The sequence below is a fragment of the Oncorhynchus gorbuscha genome, linkage group LG02 (genome assembly GCF_021184085.1).
Source record: "Oncorhynchus gorbuscha isolate QuinsamMale2020 ecotype Even-year linkage group LG02, OgorEven_v1.0, whole genome shotgun sequence".
Taxonomy (NCBI): domain Eukaryota; kingdom Metazoa; phylum Chordata; class Actinopteri; order Salmoniformes; family Salmonidae; genus Oncorhynchus; species Oncorhynchus gorbuscha.
The window spans coordinates 16,376,948-16,402,380 of NC_060174.1; the positions used below are offsets into that span (position 1 = coordinate 16,376,948).

The window sequence follows — 25,433 nt, forward strand, 5'->3', positions numbered from 1 at the left end:
TTATATGTACATATTCTTATTCCATCCCTTCACTTAGATTTGTGTGTATTAGGTAGTTATTGTGGGATTGTTAGGTTACTTGTTATATATTACTACACTGTTGGAACTAGAAGCACAAGCATTTCGCTACAGCTACACTCACATTAACATCTGCTAACCATGTGTATGTGACCAATAACATTTGATTTGAGGGGATAATCTTAACACTTCAGCATACAATGACATTCTAGACGATTCTGTGCAGTTTGGGGAAGGCCCGTGCACAAAGAAAGGTCCATACAGAAATGGTTTGTCGAGATCGGCGAGGAAGAACTTGACTGGCCTGCACAGATCCCTGACCTCAACCCCATTGAACACCTTTGGGATGAATGAACACTGACTGCCCAACCTCACTAATGCTCTTGTGGCTGAATGGAAGCAGGTCCCTGCAGCAATGTTCCAGCATCTAATGGAAAGCCTTCCCAGAAGAGTGGATGGAGGCTGTTATAACAGCGAAGGGACCAACTCCATATTAATGCCCATGATTTTGGAATGAGATGTTCGACGAGCAGGTGTCCACATACTTTTGGTCATGTAGTGTATATTGATGTCAGATTGACATGATGCTATTCCAGCTTCTCTAAACAATAAACCGATTGATGTTTCACCAATAATAGTCTATAACCTAAAAATAATGACAAAGATTGAATCAGGCAACCATATTAGGTATTGAAAAGAAGAAAGACAAAGACAGAGTGGAATGAGAGACAGATCTCAGACGCTGAGCTGAAAGATGGAGTTTACATCTTCAGCAAAAGCAGGAAGCAGTGTCAAGAGCGCAAGATTGCTGGAATTGATCTGCCCATTCGCTTGCGTCAGTATTCGATGAGAGACGAAATAGAAAGTAAAGCACCTCCTATCTTTGGCATCAGGGGGTTTAAATCAGAAAGAGCGAGAGAGAGATGCAGTAAAAAGAGGAGGACGTGGCTAAACAGCACATCACGCATACTGTAAAATGCTATTGGCCCACTATACAAGGACTCTAGCATCAATGTATTTTTTTACAAGTGTTACATGCAGGCATATGTAAATCCGCAAAATCACAACGGATCTGGGGAAGTTAGCTTAAGGTAAGTTCGATTAATTTCAACTCAACACGTATGTCCATCCATTCATTCACTCACTCTCCATTCCCCCACTAATCTAGCCTACTGACTCATTCAACATTCTAATTTCCATTGTTCAGTATCTGGTGGACATTTTTAATTTGCGTTTGGCTACATGTTACAGCGGTATCATGAGGCCAATCCTTTGTTTTTGCCGTGTGATAATGATACCTGGTCATAGGACGATACACTGTCGCGGCGTTTTCAAGACAAGTTTATGAATGAAATCAGATGCGTCTGACGGACGGACAACCACCGTTGTGTTCAAATAAGTTTGTGTTATGCAGGGCTCGAAACCCTACATTTCTCTATCAAAGTTAACCCCACAATAAACTTTGCAAATATAAGCTTAATATGATTTGGATTTATATCTCATTTCTGACTTCCCATAGTTTACCATAGGATTCACTGTTTTATAGGGCTATCGTAGCTGCTATAATATCATATGGACATGCATATGGTATGTGCTACAATGCGGAGTGTGTGTTTGTGTAGCATAACAGCGTGTGATGGAGGGCCATCAACGTGTCGTACATTCAACCCACAATGGGGAGGTAGCCGCCAAACATTATGCCATGAATGAGTGATTGATGCTTGGATTTAGTGTCGTTAAATCAGTAGTTTGGCCCGTTAAGTCAAATACCTAGATGATTATCCAAGACGCGTGGTTGCAATTATGTCATACATTTTCTATGGGGTTCAGGTCACGCGTCAAACACAAGGCCCGCGGGCCGAATCCAGCCAGTGACACATTCCTATCTGGCCTGCGCAATTATTTGGGTTGTCAATTAATTTTGGCCCACTTCCATGCAGTCCGCAACGCGCTGCACTACAAGTCACAGCAAGCACTGTCAAAGTGCTGCAAGCCTTACGGCATTGCCTCACACCCACCAACACACGAGCCAGCCTGCGCTCTGTATCAAATCATCAGTCTTTTACCCGAACTAGAGTTGTAGACGAAATGGCCATGTCAAGTTGCAGTTCCAACTGGTCATTGCTGTAGCCTACATAAAATGTCATCTTGGTTGGCAAATAGTTACAAGATAAAGGATTCACACGCGGGTATAAATTACTACTCCTGGGCAATAGGACAAACAAGCGAGCATAAATGAGTCAACAGTTGAGTATTCTAATTTATGAAATTACAGCCTAATGTGCTCGCATTCGTCAATTCAACTTCAATTGCGCTGCTTTCATGTGTCCCGACAGCACTCAGTGGAGGGAGAGTGAAAAAATGAAACACTTTTACTTTTAAATGTCACAACAACCTATAGGTACGTTTTTGTTATTTGGAGTAATTCAATACTTTTTTTGATTAGGGTCACAGCATATTATGCACATCTGCAAGCATAGCAGCAAAGGCTGGACAAATATCTTATTTTGTTTTAATACAGCATCCTATGTACATAAGAGGATATTATAAAGGTCCCAATCTTTTCTAATAAAACAATTGCCAGTTTGGGCCAGTTTTATTCCCTTCTTTTCTGTTGTTGAAAAACAAACATAATAAGCTGTTTGTCCCGTGCCCTGAGTGTGACACCCCTGGTTTAGGTTACCTGAGCAAATCCATGCACATAACACGGGGGAAAGAAAAACAGCAGGGAGACTGAGGAATGTAACAGAAAAATACTAAAGGTCCAATCTGGGGGGGGGGGGACCATGTAGAATGGGCACTAAGTAGTAGATAGCTATTAGGTGCCAATGGATAGATTTCAGTCACCACAGGTCTGTCCGAACAGGTCTGTCCGAACAGGTTTATTAGATATTGGGTTCAACCACACCACACAGTCCTCTGTTTTGACAGCTCACCGACGTAAAAGTCTATAAGAAGAGGTTCCATGTAGAAAGAATAGAAAGAGATAAACATGAGTACTGACTTACATTCAGTACACACTGAGTATACCAAACATTAAGAACATCTTCCTAATATTGAGTTGCACCCCCTTTTGCCCTCAGAACAGCCTCATTTTTTTTCAAGGCATGGACTCTAGAAGGTGTCTAAAGTGTTCCACACGGATGCTCGCCGATGTTGACTCCATTGCTTCCCACAGTTCTGTCCAGTTGGCTGGATTTCCTTTGGGTGATGGACCGCTGTTGATACACATGGGAAATTGTTGAGGATGAAAAACTCAGCAGCATTGTAGATCTTGACACAAAACCGGTGTACCAGGCACCTACTACCTTACCCTGTTCAAAGGCACTTACATTTTTTGTTTCGCCCATTCACCCTCTGAATGGCACACATACACTACCGGTCAATAGTTTTAGAACACCTACTCATTCAAGGGTTATTCTTTATTTTTATTTTTACTATTTTCTACATTGTATAATAATAGTGAAGACATCAAAACTATGAAATAACACATATGGAGTCATGTAGTAACCAAAAAGTGTTAAACAAATCAAAATATATTTTATATTTGAGGTTCTTCAAATAGCCACCCTTTCCCTTGATGATAGCTTTGCACACTCTTGGCATTCTCACAACCAGCATCACCTGGAATGCTTTTCCAACAGTCTTGAAGGAGTTCCCACATATGCTGAGCACTTGTTGGCTGCTTTTCCTTCACTCTGCGGTCCGACTCATCCCAAAACATCTCAATTTGGCTGAGGTCGGGGGTTTGTGGAGGCCAGGTCATCTGATGCAGTACTCCATCACTCTCCTTCTTGGTAAAATAGCCTTTACACATGTCACGCCCTGGTCGAAGTATTTTGTGTTTATCTTCATGTTTGGTTCAGGCCAGGGTGTGGCATTGGGTTTTTGTATTGTGGTGTGTTTTTTCTTGGGGTTTTGGTATGTATTGGGATTGTAGCTAGTGGGGTGATCTAGCAAAGTCTATGGCTGTCTGGAGTGGTTCTCAATCAGAGGCAGGTGTTTATCGTTGTCTCTGATTGGGAACCATATTTAGGCAGCCATATTCTTTGGTTGTTTTGTGGGTGATTGTCCTTAGTGTCCTTGTTCCTGTCTGTGTTAGTTTTCACTAGTATAGGCTGTTTTGGTTTTCGTTACGTTCTTTGTTTTGTAGTGTTTGTGTTTTAGATTCGTGTTACGTCTTTTTGTTCATTAAACATGGATCGCAATCTACACGCTGCAGTTTGGTCTGACTCTCCTTCACCACACCTAGAAAACCGTTACAGAATCACCCACAAAACAACCAAAGAATATGGCTGCCTAAATATGGTTCCCAATCAGAGACAACGATAAACACCTGCCTCTGATTGAGAAACACTCCATACAGCCATAGACTTTGCTAGATCACCCCACTAGCTACAATCCCAATACATACCAAAACCCCAAGACAAAACACACCGTGTGACAACACAGCCTGGAGGTGTGTTGAGAATAAGGATGACGTTTTAAATGTCCCCAACCGATTGTGTTTTTTGTTAGTTTATTTGCGTTGTCTGTAACTTATTTTGTACATAATGCTGCCGCTACCATCTCTTGTGACCGAAAATAACTTCTGGACATCAGGACTGCGATTACTCACCACGGACTGAAAGAATAGTTTTTTTCCTTTAACGAGTCTGACGAATCCGATGCAAATAATGTACTGCTTTCTTGGGAACAGGCCCAGATCCCTGTGATTTGCATAAAGAGGAGGCAGAGAAAAAGAGACCAGAGGGCGGGCTGCCTTTTGAGATTTCGTAGTTGATCGAATAAACCTCCACTTCCTTCCATTCTGCTCGCAAACGTGCAATCTTTGAACAATAAAATAGATGACCTCTGCAGAAGACTGAGCTACCAATGGGACATTCAAAACTATAATGTCTTATGCTTCACAGAGTTGTGGCTGAACGACGACATTGTCAACATACAGCTGACTGGTTATACGCTGTACCGGCAGGATAGAACAGTGGCGTCTGGTAAGACAAGGGGTGGCGGACTATGTATTTTGTAAATAATAGCTGGTGCATGATATTTAAGGAAGTCTCAAGCTATTGCTCGCCTGAGGTAGAGTATCTCATGATAAGCTATAGACCACACTATCTACCTAGAGAGTTTTCATCCGTATTTTTCGTAGCTGTTTACATACCACCACAGACTGAGCCTGGCACTAAGACAGCATTGAATGAACTGTATTCCTCCATAGGAAAACAATAAAACGCTCACCCAGAGGCGAGGACGGGGACTTTAATGTAGGGAAACTTAAATCTGTTTTACCAAATTTCTATCAGCATGTTAAATGTGCAACCAGAGGGAAAAAAACTCTGGACCACTTTTACTTCACACACAGAGACTCATACAAAGCTCCGCCTCGCCCTCCATTTGGCAAATCTGACCATAATTCTATTGTCCTGATTCCTGCTTATAAGCAGGAAGCATCAGTGACAAGATCAATAAAAAAATGTGGTCAGATGAAGTGGATGCTAAGCTACAGGACTGTTTTGCTAGCACAGACTAGAATACGTCATGGATTCCTCCGATGGCATTGAGGAGTACATCACATCAGACATTGGCTTCATCAATAAGTGCATCGATGACGTAGTCCCTACAGTGACTGTATGTACATACCCCAACCAGAAACCATGGATTACAGGCAACATCCACACTGAGCTAAAGGGTAGAGCTGCCGCTTTCATTGAGCGGAACTCTAACCGAGAAGCTTATAAGAAATCCCGCTATTCCCTCTGACGAACCATCAAACAGGCAAAGCATCTATACAGGACCAATATTGAATCCTACTACACCGGCTCTGACGCTCATCGTATGTGGCAGGGCTTGCAAACCATTACAGACTACAAAGGGTAGCACAGCCGAGAGTTGCCCAGTACCACGAGCCTACCAGACGAGCTAAACTACTTCTATGCTCACTTCGAGGCAAATAACACTGAAACATGCATGAGAGCACCAGCTGTTCTGGATGACTGTGTGATCACGCTCTCCGCAGCCGATGTGCATAAGACCTTTAAACAGGTCAACATTCACAAGGCCATGGGGCCAGACGGATTACCAGGATGTGTACTGCTAGAATACGCTGACCAAATGGCAAGTGTCTTCACTGACATTTACAACCTCTCCCTGTCCGAGTCTGTAATACCAACAAGGTTTTAAGCAGACCACCATAGTCCTTGTGCCCAAGAACACTAAGGTAACCAGCCTAAATGACTACCGACCCTTGGCACTCACGTCTGTAGCAATGAAGTGCTTTGAAAGGAGGTCATGGCTCACATCAACACCATTATTCCAGAAACACTAGAGCCACTCCAATTTGCATACCACCCCAACAGATCCACAGATGATGCAACCTATATTGCGCTTCACACTGCCCTTTCCCACCTGGACAAAAGGAACACCTATGTGAGAATGCTATTCATTGACTACAGCTCAGCGTTCAACACCATAATGCCCTCAAAGCTCATCAATCAGCTAAGGACCCTGGGACCAAACACCTCCCTCTGCAACTGCGAACGTAAAAACACTTCTGCCACGCTGATCCTCAACACAGGCCCCTCAGGGGTGTGTGCTCAGTCCCCTCCTGTACTCCCTGTTCACTCATTACTGCACGGCCAGGCACAACTCCAACACCATCATTAAGTTTGCCGATGACACAACAGTGAGACAATGAGACTGCCTATAGGGAGGAGGTCAGAGACCTGGCCGTGTGGTGCCAGGACAACAACCTCTCCGTCATTGACGGGGCTGCAGTGGAGCAGGTTTAGAGCTTCAAGTTTCTTGGTTTCCACATCACCAACAAACTAACATGGTCCAAGCACACCAAGACAGTTGTGAAGAGGGCACGACAAAACCTATTCCTCCACAATAGACTGAAAAGATCTGTCATCAGTCCTCAGATCCTCAAAAGGTTCTACAGCTGTACCATCGAGAGCATCCTGACGGGTTGCATCACTGCCTGGTATGGCAACTGCTCAGCCTCCGACCGCAAGGTACTACAGAGGGTAGTGCGAACGTCCCAGTACATCACTGGTGCCAAGCTTCCTGCCATCCAGGACCTATATACCAGGAGGTGTCAGAGGAAGGCTCTAAAAATTGACAAAAACTCCAGCCACTCTAGTCATAGACTGTTCTCTCTGCTACTGCACGGCTAGCGGTACCGGAGCACATAGTTTAGGTCCAAGAGGCTTCTAAACAGTTTCTACGCCCCAAGCCATAAGACTCCTGAACATCTAATCAAATGGCTACCCAGACTATTTGCTTTGCCCCCCCCCTTTACACCGCTACTACTCTCTTTTGTTACCATCTATGCATAGTCACTTTAATAACTCTACCTACATGTACATATTACCTCAACTAACCGGTGCCCCTGCCCATTGACTCTGTACCCCCCTGTATATCGTCTCGCTATTGTTTTTCTGCTGCTGCTCTTTAAATACTTGTTTGATTTGATTTAAATACTTGTTTGATTTTGCGGTTATAGTCCTGCTGAAAAACAAATGATAGTCCCACTAAGCCCAAACCAGATGGGATGGCGTATCGCTGCAGAATACTGTGGTAGTCATACTGGTTAAGTGTGCCTTGAAGAATTATAAATAAATCACAGACAGTGTCACCAGCAAATCACCGCCACCCCATAACACCTTCTCCTCCATGCTTTACGGTGGGAAATACACATGCAGAGATCATCCGTTCACCCACTCCACGTCTCAAAAAAACACTGCGGTTGGAACCAAAAATCTTGAATTTGGACTCTAGACCAAAGGACAAATTTCCACCCATCTAATGTCCACTGCTTGTGTTTCTTGCCCCAAGCAAGTCTCTTCTTCTTCTTATTGGTGTCCTTTAGGAGTGCTTTCTTTGCAGCAATTCGACCATGAAGTCCTGATTCACACAAATGTGTCTGTTGCATGAACTCTGTGAAGCATTTATTTGGGCTCCAATTTATGAGGCTGTCCTCACGAGAGCCAGTTCCATTATACTGCTTGATGATTTTTGCGACTGCACTTTAAGAAACTTTCAAAGTGCTTGAAGTCTTCCGTATTTACTGACTTTCATGCCTTAAAGTAATGATGGACTGTCATTTCTCTTTGCTTATTTTTTATTTTATTTTATTTAACCTTTATTTAACCAGGTAGTCCAGTTGAGAACAAGTTCTCATTTACAACTGCGACCTGGCCAAGATAAAGCAAAGCAGTGCAACAAAAACAACAACACAGAATTACACATGGGATAAACTAACATACAGTCAATAACACAATAGAAGTCATTACAATTGAGCAATTTACACTGGAGTGATATATGTGCAGATAAGAATGTGCAAGTAGAAATACAAAAACAATATGGGGATGAGGTAGGTAGTTGGTTGAATGGGCTATTTTCAGATGGGCTGTGCACAGCTGCAGCGACCGGTAAGCTGCTCTGACCGCTGACGCTTTAAGTTAGTGAGGGAGATATAAGTCTCCAACTTCAGCCATTTTTGCAATTCGTTTCAGTCATTGGCAGCAGAGAACTGGAAGGAAAGGCGGCCAAAGAAGGTGTTGGCTTTTGGGGATGGCCAGTGAGAAATACCTGCTGGAGCGCGTGCTATGGGTGGGTGTTGCTATGGTGACCAGTGAGCTGAGATAAGGCGGAGCTTTACCTAGCAAAGACTTATAGATGACCTGGAGCCAGTGGGTTTGGCGATGAATATGTAGCGAGGACCAGCCAACAAGAGCACACAGGTCGCAGTTGTGGGTAGTATATTTGGTAACAAAATGGAATGCACTGTGATAGATTGCATCCAATTTGCTGAGTAGAGTGTTGGAGGCTATTTTGTAAATGACATCGGCGAAGTCGAGGATTGGTAGGATGGTCAGTTTTACGAGGGTATGTTTGGCAGCATGAGTGAAGGAGGCTTTGTTGCGATTTAACTTTGGATTGGAGATACTTAATGTGAGTCTGGAAGGAGAGGAGAGTTGTTTGAGCTTCTCTTACCATAATATGGACTTGGTCTTTTACCAAATAGGGCTATCTTCTATATACCCCCTACCTTGTCACAACACAACTGATTCGGTCAAACGCATTAAGAAGGAAAGACATTCCACAAATGAATTTTTAACAAGGCACACCTGTTAATTGAAATGCATTCCAGGTGACTACCTCATGAAGCTTGTTGAGAGAATGCCAAGTGTGCGAAGCTGTCATCAAGGGAAAGGGTGGCTATTTCAAGAATCTCAAATATAAAATATATTTTGATTTGTTTAACACTTTTTTGGTTACTACATGTTTCCATATGGGTTATTTCATCGTTTTTATTATACAATGTAGAAAGTAGTAAAAAATAAAGAATAAGCCTTGAATGAGTAGGTGTTCTAAAACTTTTGACCGGTAGTGTACACAACCTATGTTTCAATTGTCTCAAGGCTTAAACATTTAACCTGTCTCCTCCCCTTCAGCTACACTGATTGAAATGGATTTAACAAGTGACCTCAATAAGGGACCCTAGCTTTCTCCTGGATTCACCTGGTCAGTTTATGTCATGGAAAGAGCATAATGTTTGTACACTCAGTGTATACAGGCCCATAATGTAGCCGGTGGAAGGACAGTATACATGCTGCTATCTAGAATACACATCATGACATAGTATATAAAATCTCTATACTGCTATGACATGATATATAACGTAAGGGACAAAATCAAACACACAGGCGATTACAAAAACACTTGAGGAAACAGTCCAACGAGCGGGAGTGGGGTTGAGTGAGGTGCACGGGGAAAGGCGAAATGTGATTGGCCGATACAAGTGGGGTGACTTGCAGGTACGACGAATAAGAAAATAAGGGGTGTCGGGCAAGTACAACTAACTAATAGTTAAGTGGTGCTGAAACTGCTAAATCAGAAATGTCCTTTTTATCAGCCACCCCCACATGTACTGTGTAAATGTGAACTCTAAACAAAAGGCTCTATCATAAGGTCACTTGTGTGTATTCATTCACTTGGACAGGGAGGCAGAGCTGTGAAGGAGCCAGACAAGGGAAAGTCTAGTCCTTGAGTGTGTCTGGCCACCCCGTCAGAAACATCATAGAGCATAGGCATCTGGTCAAGCAGGAATTGTTTTTTTGGTGCATCTGGCCACCCCAGCAAGTAGGTGTTTGAGGTCACCGAACCTGGCTGTTTGATGAGGCCGATACCAGTGCAGGCTGTGCAGCAGTTGTGGAAGAGGACCGCCAACCTCTGCCAAGAAACAGACAACAGAAGGACCTCGGCAGTGAGGGCAGGTGAGGCCCCCAGAGGAGGAACAGGAGTCATCTTGACCCACAGCATGGGGTCAGCTGAGGACAGTCGGACTGGAGACCTCAAGGTCGCAGCGACAGAGCTCAACAAGGAGTCTGAGACTGGATACTTGGGTGGCTGGCCTCACGGAGCAGCAACAGGCGGTGGCCACCGGACAGGCCAGACCCAGGCTGAGGAACCAGGTGAAGGCCTCGCATCAGGAGACCATAGCAAAGTAGGGTGACCAGACAAAGGCCCCGGGTTGTGATGCTAGGCCGCAGCAGGAGAGCTCAGCTGGTCCCCTGCTGCGACGACAGGCGAGGGGGCTATAGACTGAGGACCTAGTAGGGCAGAGAGTGAGGTGTCTTTTACGACGGGACACTGAACACCTCAGACAGGAGGGTCCCCCACTTGGACATCAGGAGGGTCCCCCAATGGGACGTTCTAATTCAAAGAATTAACCCAGGTACTCTAGGTAATTAACCCAGGTACTGTCGGTAATTAACCCAGGTACTATAGGTCATTAACCCAGGTACTTTAGGTAATTAACCCAGGTACTGTAGGTAATTAACCCAGGTACTGTAGGTACCAGGCTCTGATCAGGCCCTACACCCAAATAAGGGCACTGCGTTCATCCACCTCTGGCCTGCTCGTCTCCCTACCACTGAGGAAGTACAGTTCCCGCTCAGCCCAGTCAAAACTGTTCGCTGCTCTGGCTCCCCAATGGTGGAACAAACTCCCTCACGACGCCAGGACAGCGGAGTCAATCACCACCTTCCGGAGACACCTGAAACCCCACCTCTTTAAGGAATACTTAGGATAGGATAAAGTAATCCTTCTCACCCCCTCCCCCCCTTAAAATATTTAGATGCACTATTGTAAAGTGGCTGTTCCACTGGATGTCATAAGGTGAATGCACCAATTTGTAAGTCGCTCTGGATAAGAGCGTCTGCTAAATGACTTAAATGTAAATGTAAATGTAATTAACCCAGGTACTGCAGGTAATTAACCCAGGTACTGTAGGTCATTAACCCAGGTACTGTAGGTAATTAACCCAGGTACTGTAGGTAATTAACCCAGGTACTGTAGGTCATTAACCCAGGTACTGTAGGTAATTAACCCAGGTACTTTAGGTAATTAACCCAGGTACTGTAGGTCATTAACCCAGGTACTGTAGGTCATTAACCCAGGTACTGTAGGTAATTAACCCAGGTACTGTAGGTCATTTTCTTTGCTTATTAATAGTATTGAAGCGTTGACAAGGTCTTGTTATTGCAGCGTTGACAAGGTCTTGTTATTGCAGTGTTGACAAGGTCTTGTTCATGCAGCGTTGACATGGTCTTGTTATTGCAGCGTTGACAAGGTCTTGTTATTGCAGCGTTGACAAGGTCTTGTTATTGCAGCGTTGACAAGGTCTTGTTATTGCAGCGTTGACAAGGTCTTGTTATTGCAGCGTTGACAAGGTCTTGTTATTGCAGCGTTGACAAGGTCTTGTTATTGCAGCGTTGACAAGGTCTTGTTATTGCAGCGTTGACAAGGTCTTGTTATTGCAGCGCTGACAAGGTCTTGTTATTGCAGCGTTGACAAGGTCTTGTTATTGCAGCGTTGACAAGGTCTTGTTATTGCAGCGTTGACAAGGTCTTGTTATTGCAGCGTTGACAAGGTCTTGTTATTGCAGCGTTGACAAGGTACACTCTTAGAACAAACAAAAACATCTTGAGATTTTCAAGGGTTCAGCTGGGAACCTTTTTTCATTTGAGAACATTCAGAAGACAGGGTTCTAAAAGGGTTCTTTGTCACTTTCTCAGTTTATTTTCTGAGTCAGCATTAATGTCGTAATGTGTCCCTTGTCCAGACACTGTTCGTGTTTTGTTTCCTGTCTGTTTATTCATTAAATATTCACTCTTTGAACATTTCCTTCTCGTCTCCCAGCATCTGTCCCTGCAGAATGATGACTCCTCAATTAGAAGCATCATGGAGTTTTTTGTTTTTGTTGGTGGCTTTGGGTCCGGGTGCCGCTGTCGAAGCAACCGGGGATGCCTCAGCTGGCTCCAGAGGCTCACATGCCTCAGCTGGCTCCAGAGGCTCACAAGCCTCAGTTGGCTCGTCAGGCTCCCATGCCTCAGCTGGCTCCAGAGGCTCACATGCCTCAGCTGGCTCCAGAGGCTCACAAGCCTCGGTTGGCTCGTCAGGCTCCCACGCCATGCCTCAGCCGGCTCCACGGGCTCCCACGTCTCGGCCGGTTCGTCGGGCTCCCACGCCTCGGCCGGCTCGTCGGGCTCCCATGCCTCGCCGGCCCGTCGGGCTTCCCCAGGTGGGACGCCAGGTGATGCCCCTAGAGGGGGGTACTGTCTCGTCTGCTCCCGCTCCCGCTCCCCCTCGCTAACGCTCATGGTCACCAGGCTGCTTATCATTACGCACACCTGTCACCATCGTTACGCGCATCAGTGCTTCATCTCAGTGCTTCATCGGAGTCACCTGGACTCATCACGTTATTAATTACCTCCCTTATATCTGTCACCTCCTCAGCTTCTTTCCCGAGTCAGCATTAATGTCGTAATGTGTCCCTTGTCCAGACGCTGTTCGTGTTTTGTTTCCTGTCTGTTTATTCATTAAATATTCACTCGCTGTACTTGCTTCTCATCTCCCAGCGTCTGACCTTACAGATGTATGAAAGATGCATTGTAGGGGTGAGACCCTGATAATAATAATAATAATAATAATAATCAAAATTAGGGGGTGCTTATATAGTCATGTTTCTCTGTATGTACAAGTGGGTAATCACTACAGGTGTGAAATGGAAATGTGTTTTTTCAATATCTCACTCCCCCTGAGACACCCTCGGAGAGTGGGGTCCCAGCCAAGGGATCAGCCATTATTGACGGCTACCCTGGAGGGTAATTAATTAGGGTTAATCGCCATGCTTAAGGGCGAAACAGATGTTTATATTGTTACTGGCCCAACGCTCCTAACCGCCAGGCTACCTGCCACCCCTGACTCTATAACCGCTAACCTTAGCATGTGTTAGGAAAGTAGTGGGGCAATCATCACATCTTGATCACTATAGGGAATCATTAATCATTTTACCACCACCAATCGAACCGGAACCAACTCTACATCAATGACCCCTGTACCAGATGTTAAGAATATATTAACGTTTTAACCATTGACAATTTTCCAATCTTGCCTACGCTTATATTACAATGACTTTTTTTCTGCTATCATTTTGGTTGATGTGTGAAATTTTCCAACATATCCAATCGTTTCAAATCTCAACATTCAGGGGTATGGAGGAACTAGGGGTTGTTCATGTTTGTGGATGGGTCTATTAGTGTCATGGGGTTGTGGCACATTGGGTGAGTGGTGGGTGGTTTGTGGTGGGTGGTGATTGGTGGGTGGTTAGTGGTGAGTGGTGAGTGGTGTGTGGTGGGTGGTGGGTGGTGGTGGTGGGTGGTTAGTGGTGAGTGGTGTGTGGCGGGTGGTGGGTGGTTAGTGGTGAGTGGTGTGTGGTGGGTGGTGGGTGGTGGGTGGTGGGTGGTGGGTCGTGATTGGTGGGTGGTGGGTGGTTAGTGGTGTGTGGTGGGTGGTGGGTGGTGGGTGGTGTGTGGTCGGTGGTGGGTGGTGTGTGGTGGGTGGTGGGTGGTGGGTGGTGTGTGGTGGGTGGCGGGTGGTGTGTGGTGGGTGGTGGGTGGTGGGTGGTGCGTGGTGTGTGGTGGGTGGTGGGTGGTGGGTGTCACTATAAACATGTAGTAAGGGAATCGCAGCCAAGGTTTCAAAGTATTGAAATTCAGTCCCAGTGGAACAATCTGTCCAACCATTGAAAAATGGATGTGCGTGCCTGCGAACATGTTCGTGTTGCCATTATTTTGCAGTTGTGTTGCCATGGTTTTCCTCGCCAAAATGCACAGGAATCAAGATATTGGAGGCTGACATTATTTCCCAATTGTTATAACATCAAAATCCCTCTCTGTTGACATACTGTTGTGGTCTGTCTACTACCTCCCCCACACCATTCTGGCAATACTGGTCTGGACGGCACTTAATGTCTATTATAGATTGCTCTCTCTCTGTGTGTGTGTGGTTTGTGTGTGTGTTGGTAGATAGCTCATCCTCAGGATAGGCTATATACTTAATCACGTGTGGCACCTTGGACTGTTGTTAGCATCAGCACGTTTCGCTCAAACACACATTCTCAGGACAGCGTGCTGCATTCTCCAGGGTGTCGTCCACACAAAGCCCAAGACTACACTGGGGGAGGCAGGCAGGGAAGAGAGGCACTAAGCTGGGCCTAAGAGAGATGGCAGAACTACTCCCTTTATCTGGGCTGTTACATGCCTGCCACAGACAATGCCATTCATTAGGTGTGTGTGAGGAAGCCATGTTGTTCACTGGACGATTATCTGGATGAGTTCTCCAGCTTGGCTGTTGTTGTTGACCTGACTCTAAAGGGGAGGGTCCAGGGGGCCTTCTGTATGGCGGCGGCTCGGGTGTGGGACGTGGACCCCGCTCCACCTCGGGGACCCTCACAACTGGCCCCGGACTGAAGACCCTCGTAGAGGGTGCCACTGGACAGAGGGGCGGTGGCTCCGGAGTGAAGGGTGGCTCTAGGCTCTAGACTCTAGGCTTTGACTCACGCCAGGGTAAGCCTACACAAGATACAGCCCTTATTTTAAGTGTGTCTAAAATCCCCCATGGGAAAAATGAATGGTAGAAAAACGATTGGAACCATTTCCCTATTTGACCTCTAGGTTTTATGGGTATTATGGTTCAAACTGTGGTACTCTATATGGCTAGCAAGTTGTCAATTCTCAGTAATGGTCCAAACATTTGACAATGATAAGAATTGCCATACTGTCAATTTCAGAAAGAGAGTCTGAGAAAATTTGACGTCAATCCCTGACATTCTCTTGTTGTGTTGTTGACCTCTCTGAAAAAAGATATGACATAAAAGTGTGTGGGCGGGTAACCATGGCAACTGAGTGATGACAGGGGCAATGACATATTTTTAACCTGTCCCAAAATGTACAAGTCATCACCCCTCTGCTGTCTTTGTCTATCTCCTTTAACACACACACACACACACACACACACACACACACACACACACACACACACACACACACACACACACACACACACACACACACACACACACACACACACACACACACACACACACACACACACACACACACACACACACACACACACACACACACCCTCTCTTCCTCTGTCATAGATTTCCCTCTGGGCCTTGTTACCACAGTAACCAGAGATCTCCCAGAGATCTGTAGAAAACAATACACACAACAGAGAAATACCAGAGCTGCAGAGGGAGGGAACACACACACACACACACACACACACACACACACACACACACACACACACACACACACACACACACACACACACACACACACACACACACACACACACACACACACACACACACACACACACACACACACACACACACACACACACACACACACACACACACACAGGGCGAGCATACATGAACCAAATCTTGGGAGTAGATTGATTACCAGACCTTCAAGTCATTCTTCTAAATCTGTCTCTCACTGTGGGTAGAGGACTGACGTTAAACATGAGCGACTGGAGGTGACACTTTTTGTGAAATTACTTACATGTATAATCTTTTCATCTTTAAGCTCTGTTCATATAGTAAAAATATAACATTAACTATAACATTAACATTAACTATATAGAGAGATTGAATTGATCTATTCGTAAGTTATTTTATTTAAAAAACATGAAGCACATGTGGTGAAATCTGTCTATTCCACATTTTGTTGTGTCACAGCCTGAATGTAAAATTGATTACATTTATATTTTGTGTCACTGGCTTACACACAATACCCCATAATGTCAAAGTGGAATTGTGTTTTTAGAAATGTTTACAAATGAATAGAAAAGCTGAAATGTCTTAAGTCAATAAGTATTCAACCCCTTTGTTATGGCAAGTTTAAAAAGTTCAGGAGTAAATATTTGCTTAACAAGTCCCATAAGTTGCATGGACTCTCTGTGTGCAATAGTAGTGTTTAATATGATTTTTGAATGACTACCTCATCTCTATATCCCACACATACAATTATCTGTAAGATCCCTCAGTTGAGAGGAGATTTCAAACGGAGATTCAACCACAAAGACCAGGGAGGCTTTCAAATGCCTTGCAAAAAGGACACCTATTGGTAGATGAGTAAAAAACAAACAGATATTGAATATCCCTTTGAGCATGGTGAAGTTATTCATTACACTTTGGATGGTGTATCAATACACCCATTCACTACAAAGATACAGGTGTCATTCCTAACTCAGTTGCCGGAGAGGAAGGAAACTACTAAGGGATTTCACCATGAGGCCAGTAGTGACTTAAAATCAATTACAGAGTTTAATGTTTGTGATAGGATAACTGAGAATAGATCAACAACATTGTAATCACTCCACAATACTAACTAAATGACAGAGTGAAAAGAAGGAAGACTGTATAGAATACAAATATTGCAAAACATGCATCTTGTTTCCCGAATACAACACGCTATGTTTGGGGCAAATCCAACACAACACATCACAGAGTACCACTCTACATAGTTTTAAGCATGGTGGTGGTTGCATCATGTTATGGGTATGCTTGTCATCTGCAAGGATTAGGGAGTTTTTTTGGATAAAAAGAGATGGAATAGAGTTCTGCACAGGAAAAATCCTAGAGGAAAATCTGGTTCAGTCTGCTTTCCATCAGGTACTGGGAGACAAATTCACCTTTCAGTAGGGAAATAACCTAAACCACAAGGCCAAATATACACTGGAGTTGCTTACCAAGACGACAATGAATGTTACCGAGTGGCCTAGTTACAGTTTTGACTTAAATCATCTTGTAAATCTATGGCAAGACTTGACAATGTCTGTCTAGCAATGATCCACAACCAACTTGATAGAGCTTGAAGAATTCTAAAATAATAATGTTCAAATATTGTACAATCCAGGTGTGCAAATCTTAGAGGCTTACTCAGAAAGATTCACAGCTGTAATAATTGCCAACGGTGATTCTAACATGTAATTACTCAAGTTTGGACACACCTAGTCATGTAAGGGTTTTTCTTTATTTTTTTACTATTTTCTACATTGTATAAAGTAGTGAAGACATCAAAATGATGAAATTACACATATGGAATCATGTAGTAACCAAAAACAAATAAAAATATATTATATATTTGAGATTCTTCAAAGTAGCCACTGTTTGCCTTGATGACAGCTTTGCACACTCTTGACATTCTCTCAACGAGCTTCATGAGGTTGTCACCTGGAATGCATTTCAATTAGCAGGTGTGCCTTGATAAATGTTCATTTGTGGAATTCCTTTCCTTCTAAATGCATTTGAGTTCAAGTAAGCAAAGAGAAACAACAGTCCATCATTACTTTAAGACATAAAGGTCAGTCAATCTGGAAAATGTCAAGAACTTTGAAAGGTTCTTCAAGTGCAGTCACAAAAACCATCAAGCGCTATGATGAAACTGTCTCTCAGGAGGACCTCCACATGAAAGGAAGACCCAGGGTTACCTCTGCTACAGAGGATAAGTTCATAGAGTTACCAGCCTCAGAAATTGTAGACCAAATACAAACTTCACAGAGTTCAAGTAACAGATACATCTCAACATCAACTCTTCAGAGGAGACTGCGTGAATCAGGCCTCCATGGTCGAATTGCTGCAAAGAAACCACGCTTAGTGGGACTATCATTTGTTTTTCAAAAGGACAATAAACCCAACACACCTCCAGGCTGTGTAAGGGCTATTTGACCAAGAAGGAGAGTGATGGAGTGCTGCATCAGATGACCTGGCCTCTACAATCACCCGACCTCAACCCAATTGAGAGGGTTTGGGATGAGTTGGACCACAGAGTGAAGCAAAATCAGCCAACAAGTGCTCAGCATATGTGGGAACTCCTTCAAGACTGTTGTAAAATCATTCCAGGTGAAGCTGGTTGAGAGAATGCCAAGAGTGTGAAAATATAAAAATATATATAAAAAAATAAAATAAAATAAAAATATATAAAAAATTATATACAAAATAAAATAAAATATAGTTTGATTTGTTTAACACTTTTTTGGTTACTTCACGATTCCATATGTGTTATTTCATAGTTTTGTGTGTTATTTCATAGTTTTGATGTCTTCACTATTATTCTACAATGTAGAAAATAGTTTTTTTTTAAATAAAGTTTTTAAAAAATAAAGAAAAACCCTTGAGTGAGCAGGTGTGTCCAAACTTTTGACTGGTACTGTAAGTATTCAAAATATATTAGTGTTTTATTTTTTCATTTTAGTTCTTTCAAATGTTAGAAATTTTCTTACACTGACATATTTTTGTGTAGATCGTTGACCAAAAAATGTAAATTAAATCCATTTGAATTCCACCTTCTAACACAACAAAATGAGGAGAAAGTCAAGGAGTGAAGGAACAGTGCCTTTACAGTGAAGGCACTGTAAATCATGGAACAAATGACAATGTAACCGTAGCCGGGAGAGAATTTCCCTGGAAATGGCCTCTTGGGCTATATGGTCTGGCCACCAGACATACAGGCCAGGGGGAGCCCAGAGCAGCAGTGTCCAGGCTGTCATTACGCATTGCTATCACAGGCAGATAGATGGGGGTGGTAGTATGGAAACGTCTCTGGCGGGGGACCCTATCTCTCCACTGGTCCACAGAGCCTTCATTACCAACCCAGCTATGCTATAAGCAACAACATTAACATTGTGCTGTAAGAAACAACCAGTTATTTTCACTGTTTACTAGCATAAGGACAACCTTGTATGCATTAATCAAAGTCCAGCTAAAATATGTAAATTACCCCAGAGGAGACTGGTGGGAGGTGCTATAGGACAACAGGCTCATTGTAATGGGTGGGATGTACTACAAACAGATTACTATGCATGGTGCCGCACAGGAGCCTTCATCCACAGACGGACAGCGGAGGTCCATCTAGCACCTGTCTGGTCCATGGGAATCATTTGGCTGTAACATACAAGGCTCAGATACCCACACAGGGAAATATGTCTCCTACTGTTCGCTGAGCTGAAAGCACTGAATAGGTAGGAGCAACAGGGTGTAGTCTTCTAGTAGAGTACATTCGAATGATAGTTTGCTTGAAAAATCCAAGTTGCTCAGATGTTTTCAGACATCAGATGTGGTCTCATGTTGAGATGAGTCTATTTCCCACACCTTGTGAAGCTAGAGTGGACTATCCCTTTAACGTACACGATCATGGGTGTGATGATATTGCTTCTACCTGCTCAGCTGTAATGATAAATACTCACCAGACAAGCAAGGCATAGAGATGGAGTATGCTACCTATTATGCAGACCTTTAAATCTCTATTCACAGTGATTGACTTGTAGCTGTTGATTTGTGACACCTAGACCCTCCATTATCCGAATCCCAATCATGTCAGTGTCTCTGTACTCTAGCACTCTCCTGCAGTAGACATTAATGGCTGGGGTATTTCCACTACTGCTCTACTTACTGAAGGAACTCCATTCTTGATCTTAGAGGAATTCTTGGAATCTTGTGTTTTTTGAAAGTCAACAACTAGCAGGTGGAGATGTTCGCTGATAGCAGATCCAATATTACGTTTTGTCTCCCCTATGGTCTCTGAGTTTAAGGGCATACCATTCGGTTTAAAAAATGATTCAGCAACCTATGAATCAAGTCCTGGTAGACTGTCTTGTAGATGAGTGTTGTCTTGTCCTATGTACCTTGATATTCCATTTTGATGGTCACCTGGATGGCCTTGGTTATGGCTTTTGATTGCCTGGAATTGTCTGGGTTGGCACTCAAACTGCAGTAATATAGTTGAAGTGATATTTTGAGTGTTTTTAATGTCACTCGGAGTGCATAGATAGAACTGATAGTGATCACTTGATTAACAGACAGAAAGCTGGCAAAACGCTCTTTTGACCATGTTCCCATGTTTGAGCAAACCCCCCAACCAAAACCTCAAATTAGTCATTCTTATCAGGATAAGGTAAGACCCAGACAGTGTTAAAGTAACAGTGTTTATTACAGCAACAGAGGCAAAGGTACAGGACGACAGGAAGGCTCAGGGTCAGGTCAGGCAGAGGTCTGAAATCCAGAAAGGTACAGGACGACAGGAAGGCTCAGGGTCAGGTCAGGCAGAGGTCTGAAATCCAGAAAGGTACAGGACGACAGGAAGGCTCAGGGTCAGGTCAGGCAGAGGTCTGAAATCCAGAAAGGCTCAGGGTCAGGTCAGGCAGAGGTCTGAAATCCAGAAAGGGACAAAGGACGGCAGGCAGGCTTACGGTCAGGCAGAGTGGTCAGGCAGAGTGGTCAGGCAGAGTGGTCAGGCGGGTGGCTTCAGGGTCAGGACAAGGAAGGCAAGGGTCAAAAACCAGGAGGGATAGAAAAAGAGAGGCTGGAAAAAAAACAAGAGCTGACAGGACAAACAAGACAAACTGGCAACAGACAAATAGAGAACACATGTATAAATACACAGTGGCTAATGGGGAAGATGGGCGACACCTGGAGGGGGGTGGAGACAATAACAAAGACAGGTGAAACAGATCAAGGCGTGACACATTCTGACACTAGATCCGGACTGTTCTTCCTCTTAGTCTCTCACTCAGTCATCTTCCCACTCAGAGTGGCAATCTGTCAGCCCTCCCCAGGCTTGGCCCCCTTCCATTCCACCTTGTTTCTCCACCTACACACCCAAAGACTGATACTCCACTGCTCAGCCACAGCAAGATTAATGACTTCCTAATACACCCTGACTATAGTGCTGATGGCAGCCAACACACAATCTTTCACACACATGCCTGCGCACAGACACATACCGTAACACTCCCACGTGTGTACTTATTTGCATGTCTGAACCTGTGCTCATGTGACTGATTGGTATTGAACCTGGGTTGTCTGTCACCTCAGGATTGTGTTAGCCCACTGAGCTAAAGCCTGGGCAAGGTTATTCAAAATGCAAGCATAGCTTACTGAACCACCTCCTTTACACGCATTGTCATGCACATGAGCTCGCGCCTGAAAATGCAATAGGCCTACATGACACTCCCAACTACTACAGTAGTAGCTACAGTTTCGCGAAACAGAGCTACAGTTTCGCATTTAACATAAATTTTTTTTTATCCATTATCAACTAATGCACTTTAAGATTAATGATACAGTACATATAATTATTTTTGAATTACTATTTGAAAAATAGTACTATCACTATTTTGTGTTGATGTTTTCCATACCTTTCTATTCTTTGGCATTATTGCAATGCAGCCCCCATGTAACATTGGATCGCACAAGCACTTGCCTAGTCCAAGATATGTTTTGCAGTCTTGCCAATTCCTATGGTAATTGTCATTCCAAAAACTGTTTACGTGACAATTCAAAGCAATCTCCTTGGGGGGTGGCAAGACAGCACAAACAGATCTTGGATCAAACACGCGTTTGACGACAATGTGCTTGGCGTCTTCTGCCCCCTGTGCTGTGGATAGATCTGAGAACTCATTGATTTGCATAATCTATGACGGCAAGCTTGGCTTTAAAGGGAAAAACAAGTTTATCACTGTTAAAATCGTTTGTAGAAACGGACCATGTTGAGTTCCACATAATTTATTAATCGGGAAACTTAGCAAAAACAATAAACTAATAACAACAGTGACGACAATGGATTGCTGACATACAACTAACTACCCATAAACAATATCCCACAAACAGGTGGAAAAAAGCTACCTAAATATGATCCCCAATTAGAGACAACGATTACCAGCTGCCTCTAATTGGGAATCATACAAAATCACCAACATAGAAAACAAAACTAGAACTCCACATAGAAATAATAAACTAGACTAACCTCCAGTCACGTCCTGACCTACTCCACCATAGAAAATAAGGACTCTCTATGGTCAGGACGTGACAATCACACTGTTTATCTCAGTTTAGGGTCGCTTATATATTGTTCAAGTGCACAACAAGATCTGTGTAAGCGAGGATGCTATTTAGATAAAAACTAGTTTTATGCCATGATTAAGATATTGTGTTGGGTATGGTCTCCAGGACCAGTTTTTATATATATACTACCTACCGTTCAAAAGTTTGGGGTCACTTAGAAATGTTCTTGTTTTTGAAAGAAAAGCTATTTTTTTGTAATTAAAATAACATAAAATTGATCAGAAATACAGTGTAGACATTGTTAATGTTGTAAATTACTATTGTAGCTGGAAACGACTGATTTTGAATGGAATATCTACATAGGCGTACAGAGGCCCATTATCAGCAACCATCACTCCTGTGTTCCAATGGCACATTGTGTTAGCTAATCCAAGTTTTTCATTTGAAAAGGCTAATTGATCACTAGAAAACCATTTTGCAATTATGTTAGCACAGCTGAAAACTGTAGTTCTGATTAAAGAAGCAATACAACTGGCCTTCTTTAGACTAATTGAGTATCTGGAGCATCAGCATTTGTGGGTTCGATTACAGGCTCAAAATGGCCAGAAACAAAGACTTTCTTCTGAAACTCATCTGTCTATTCTTGTTCTAAGAAATGAAGGCTATTCCATGCAAGAAATTGCCAAGAAACTGAAGATCTCGTACAACGTTGTGTACTACTCCCTTTACAGAACAGGCCTGAGTAGGTGAACGGATGATCTCTGCATGTATGGTTCCCCCTGTGAAGTATGGAGGAGGTGTGATGGTGCTTTGCTGGTGACACTATCTGTGATTTATTTAGAATTCAAGGCACACTGAACCAGCATGGTTACCACAGCATTCTGCAGCAATACGCCATCCCATCTGGTTTGGGCTTAGTGGGACTATCAGGACAATGACCCAAAACATACCTCCAGGCTGTGGAGGGCTATTTGATCAAGGACAGTGGAGTGCTGCATCAGATGACCTGGCCTCCACAATCGCCTGACCTCAAACCCATTTGAGATGGTTTGGGATGAGTTAGACTGCAGATTGAAGAAAAAGCATCCAACAAGTTCACAGCATGTGTTGGAACTCCTTCCAGACTGTTGGAAAAGCATTCCTCATGAAGCTGGTTGAGAGAATGCTGAGAGTGTACATAGCTGTCATCAAGGCAAAGGGTGGCTACTTTGAAGAATCTAAAATATATCTTTATTTGTTTAACACTTCTTTGGTTACTAAGTGATTCCATATGTGTTATTTCATAGTTTTGATGTCTTCACTATTATTCTACAATGTAGAAAATAGTCAAAATAATGAAAAACCTTTGAATGAGTAGGTGTGTCCAAACTTTTGACTGGTACTGTGTATATACAACTCAACTGGGGTCTCAACTTACTGAGTATGAATAGTAGAATACACCCGGTGCGATTTTCAAAATGTGGTTATGCATCAGCAGTTTCTCTCTCAATTAGCATTGTCAGCTAAACATTTTCATGTTGGTACTTTGTCTATCCAGGTAACCTCCAGGGCGCTCCCATTGATTTGAATTCTCACTCAGATATGCTATTAATATTTACATTTACATTTAAGTCATTTAGCAGACGCTCTTATCCAGAGCGACTTACAAATTGGATATGGCATGTCATTACAAAATGTGTAGAATGGCATAACATTTGCTTTAAACCTGCAAACATTTCTCTCCACCCCAATACAAAGTGGGTAGAATTTAAGGAAATTTGCTTTAAAATGGCAAAAAAATGATGGCAAAATTTGTAGACTTGCATGAAATGTGTTATTAAATTGCAATCGTTTCTTTCTGCACCATGGTAAAAGTTGTGTAATTGCAGAAAACTTGTTTTAAAACAGCAACATTTTCTCTAAGTCCTATGGTCAAATAATAGAATTGCAGGAAATTAACTTTCAAGCTTAAATTGTTCTCTCCGCCGTCAAGAGGGGGGCTACTAAAAGGTTTTGCCGAAAGGTGGGGGGGCCCTACAACCAAATCTCTCTTTGGGCCCCCAAAAGGCTAAAGCCCAGATGTGATTGTTATGTTGTTGTTGTTTTGTAGCCGTGTCCCAACTGGCCAAACTGGTTGAAATTACATCATTTGACATAATTTCAACCACTGGAGTAGCTTCAACAAGAAAAATCACAATCCCTCCTACAAGCATTTCGCTACACCCGCAACATCATCTGCTAAACATGTATATGTCACCAATAAAATTAGATTTGAATCAACAAAGAATGGCATTCATGGTTTTCTACTGCTTCTGATCCCCTCCATTGATTACCTGATCTTCTCTTTCTTCTCTCTTCCTTAGGTCTTAGCAAACAGGTCTTAGGAAAACTTAGGTCTTAGCTAAACCTTAGATTTTAGGAAACCCCCCCAAGAGGCCCAGCATGCCGGAGCAGAGCAACGACTACCGTGTGGTGGTGTTTGGGGCTGGCGGCGTGGGCAAGAGCTCCCTGGTCCTCCGCTTTGTCAAGGGCACCTTCCGGGACACCTACATCCCCACTGTGGAGGACACCTATCGTCAGGTGATCAGCTGTGACAAGAGCGTGTGCACCCTCCAGATCACCGACACCACGGGCAGCCACCAGTTTCCCGCCATGCAGCGCTTGTCCATATCCAAGGGCCACGCCTTCATCCTGGTCTACTCTGTCACCAGCCGCCAGTCCCTGGAGGAGCTCAAGCCCATCTACCAGCAGGTGCTTGCCATCAAGGGCAGCGTGGACGCCATCCCTGTCATGCTGGTAGGCAACAAGAGTGACGAAACCCAGCGTGAGGTGGAGACCACGGAGGGTGAGGCGCAGGCTGCAGCATGGAAGTGTGCCTTCATGGAAACCTCTGCCAAGATGAACTACAACGTCAAAGAGCTCTTCCAGGAGCTGCTCACCCTGGAGAAGAAGAGGAACATGAGTCTGAGCATCGATGGCAAGCGCTCCGGCAAGCAGAAGCGTGCCGACAAGCTCAAGGGCAAGTGCAGCATCATGTAGGGAGGGAGAGTTGATGCCTGACCCTTAGAACGAAAGACTGGGGTTGGGGAGGGTGGTGGTGGTGCAAAGTGTAGATGTTCTTGAAGAGAGTCACTTCAAGGAATGGAGGGAAGGTAGGGGTGGGACGGAGCTCGTCTGAGAGGGGTTATTTTATCCCAACAGAGGTGACCCCCCCCCCCCCCCCACA

General features: G+C 43.8%; 1 protein-coding gene across 1 annotated transcript; it reads left to right on the forward strand.

Annotated features, from left to right (window-relative positions):
* Positions 1-946: 946 nt before the first annotated feature.
* Positions 947-25,407, forward strand: LOC123991374 (GTP-binding protein Di-Ras1). Its single transcript, XM_046292900.1, has 2 exons — positions 947-1,109; positions 24,571-25,407. The coding sequence occupies exon 2, from the start codon at positions 24,650-24,652 to the stop codon at positions 25,244-25,246; it is 597 nt and encodes a 198-aa protein (XP_046148856.1). The 5' UTR covers positions 947-1,109; positions 24,571-24,649; the 3' UTR covers positions 25,247-25,407.
* Positions 25,408-25,433: the final 26 nt, after the last annotated feature.

What these genes read in the sequence shown, in the direction of transcription:
- LOC123991374 (XM_046292900.1), top strand. Translation starts at nt 24,650, where the DNA reads ATGCCGGAGCAGAGCAACGACTACCGTGTGGTGGTGTTTGGGGCTGGC.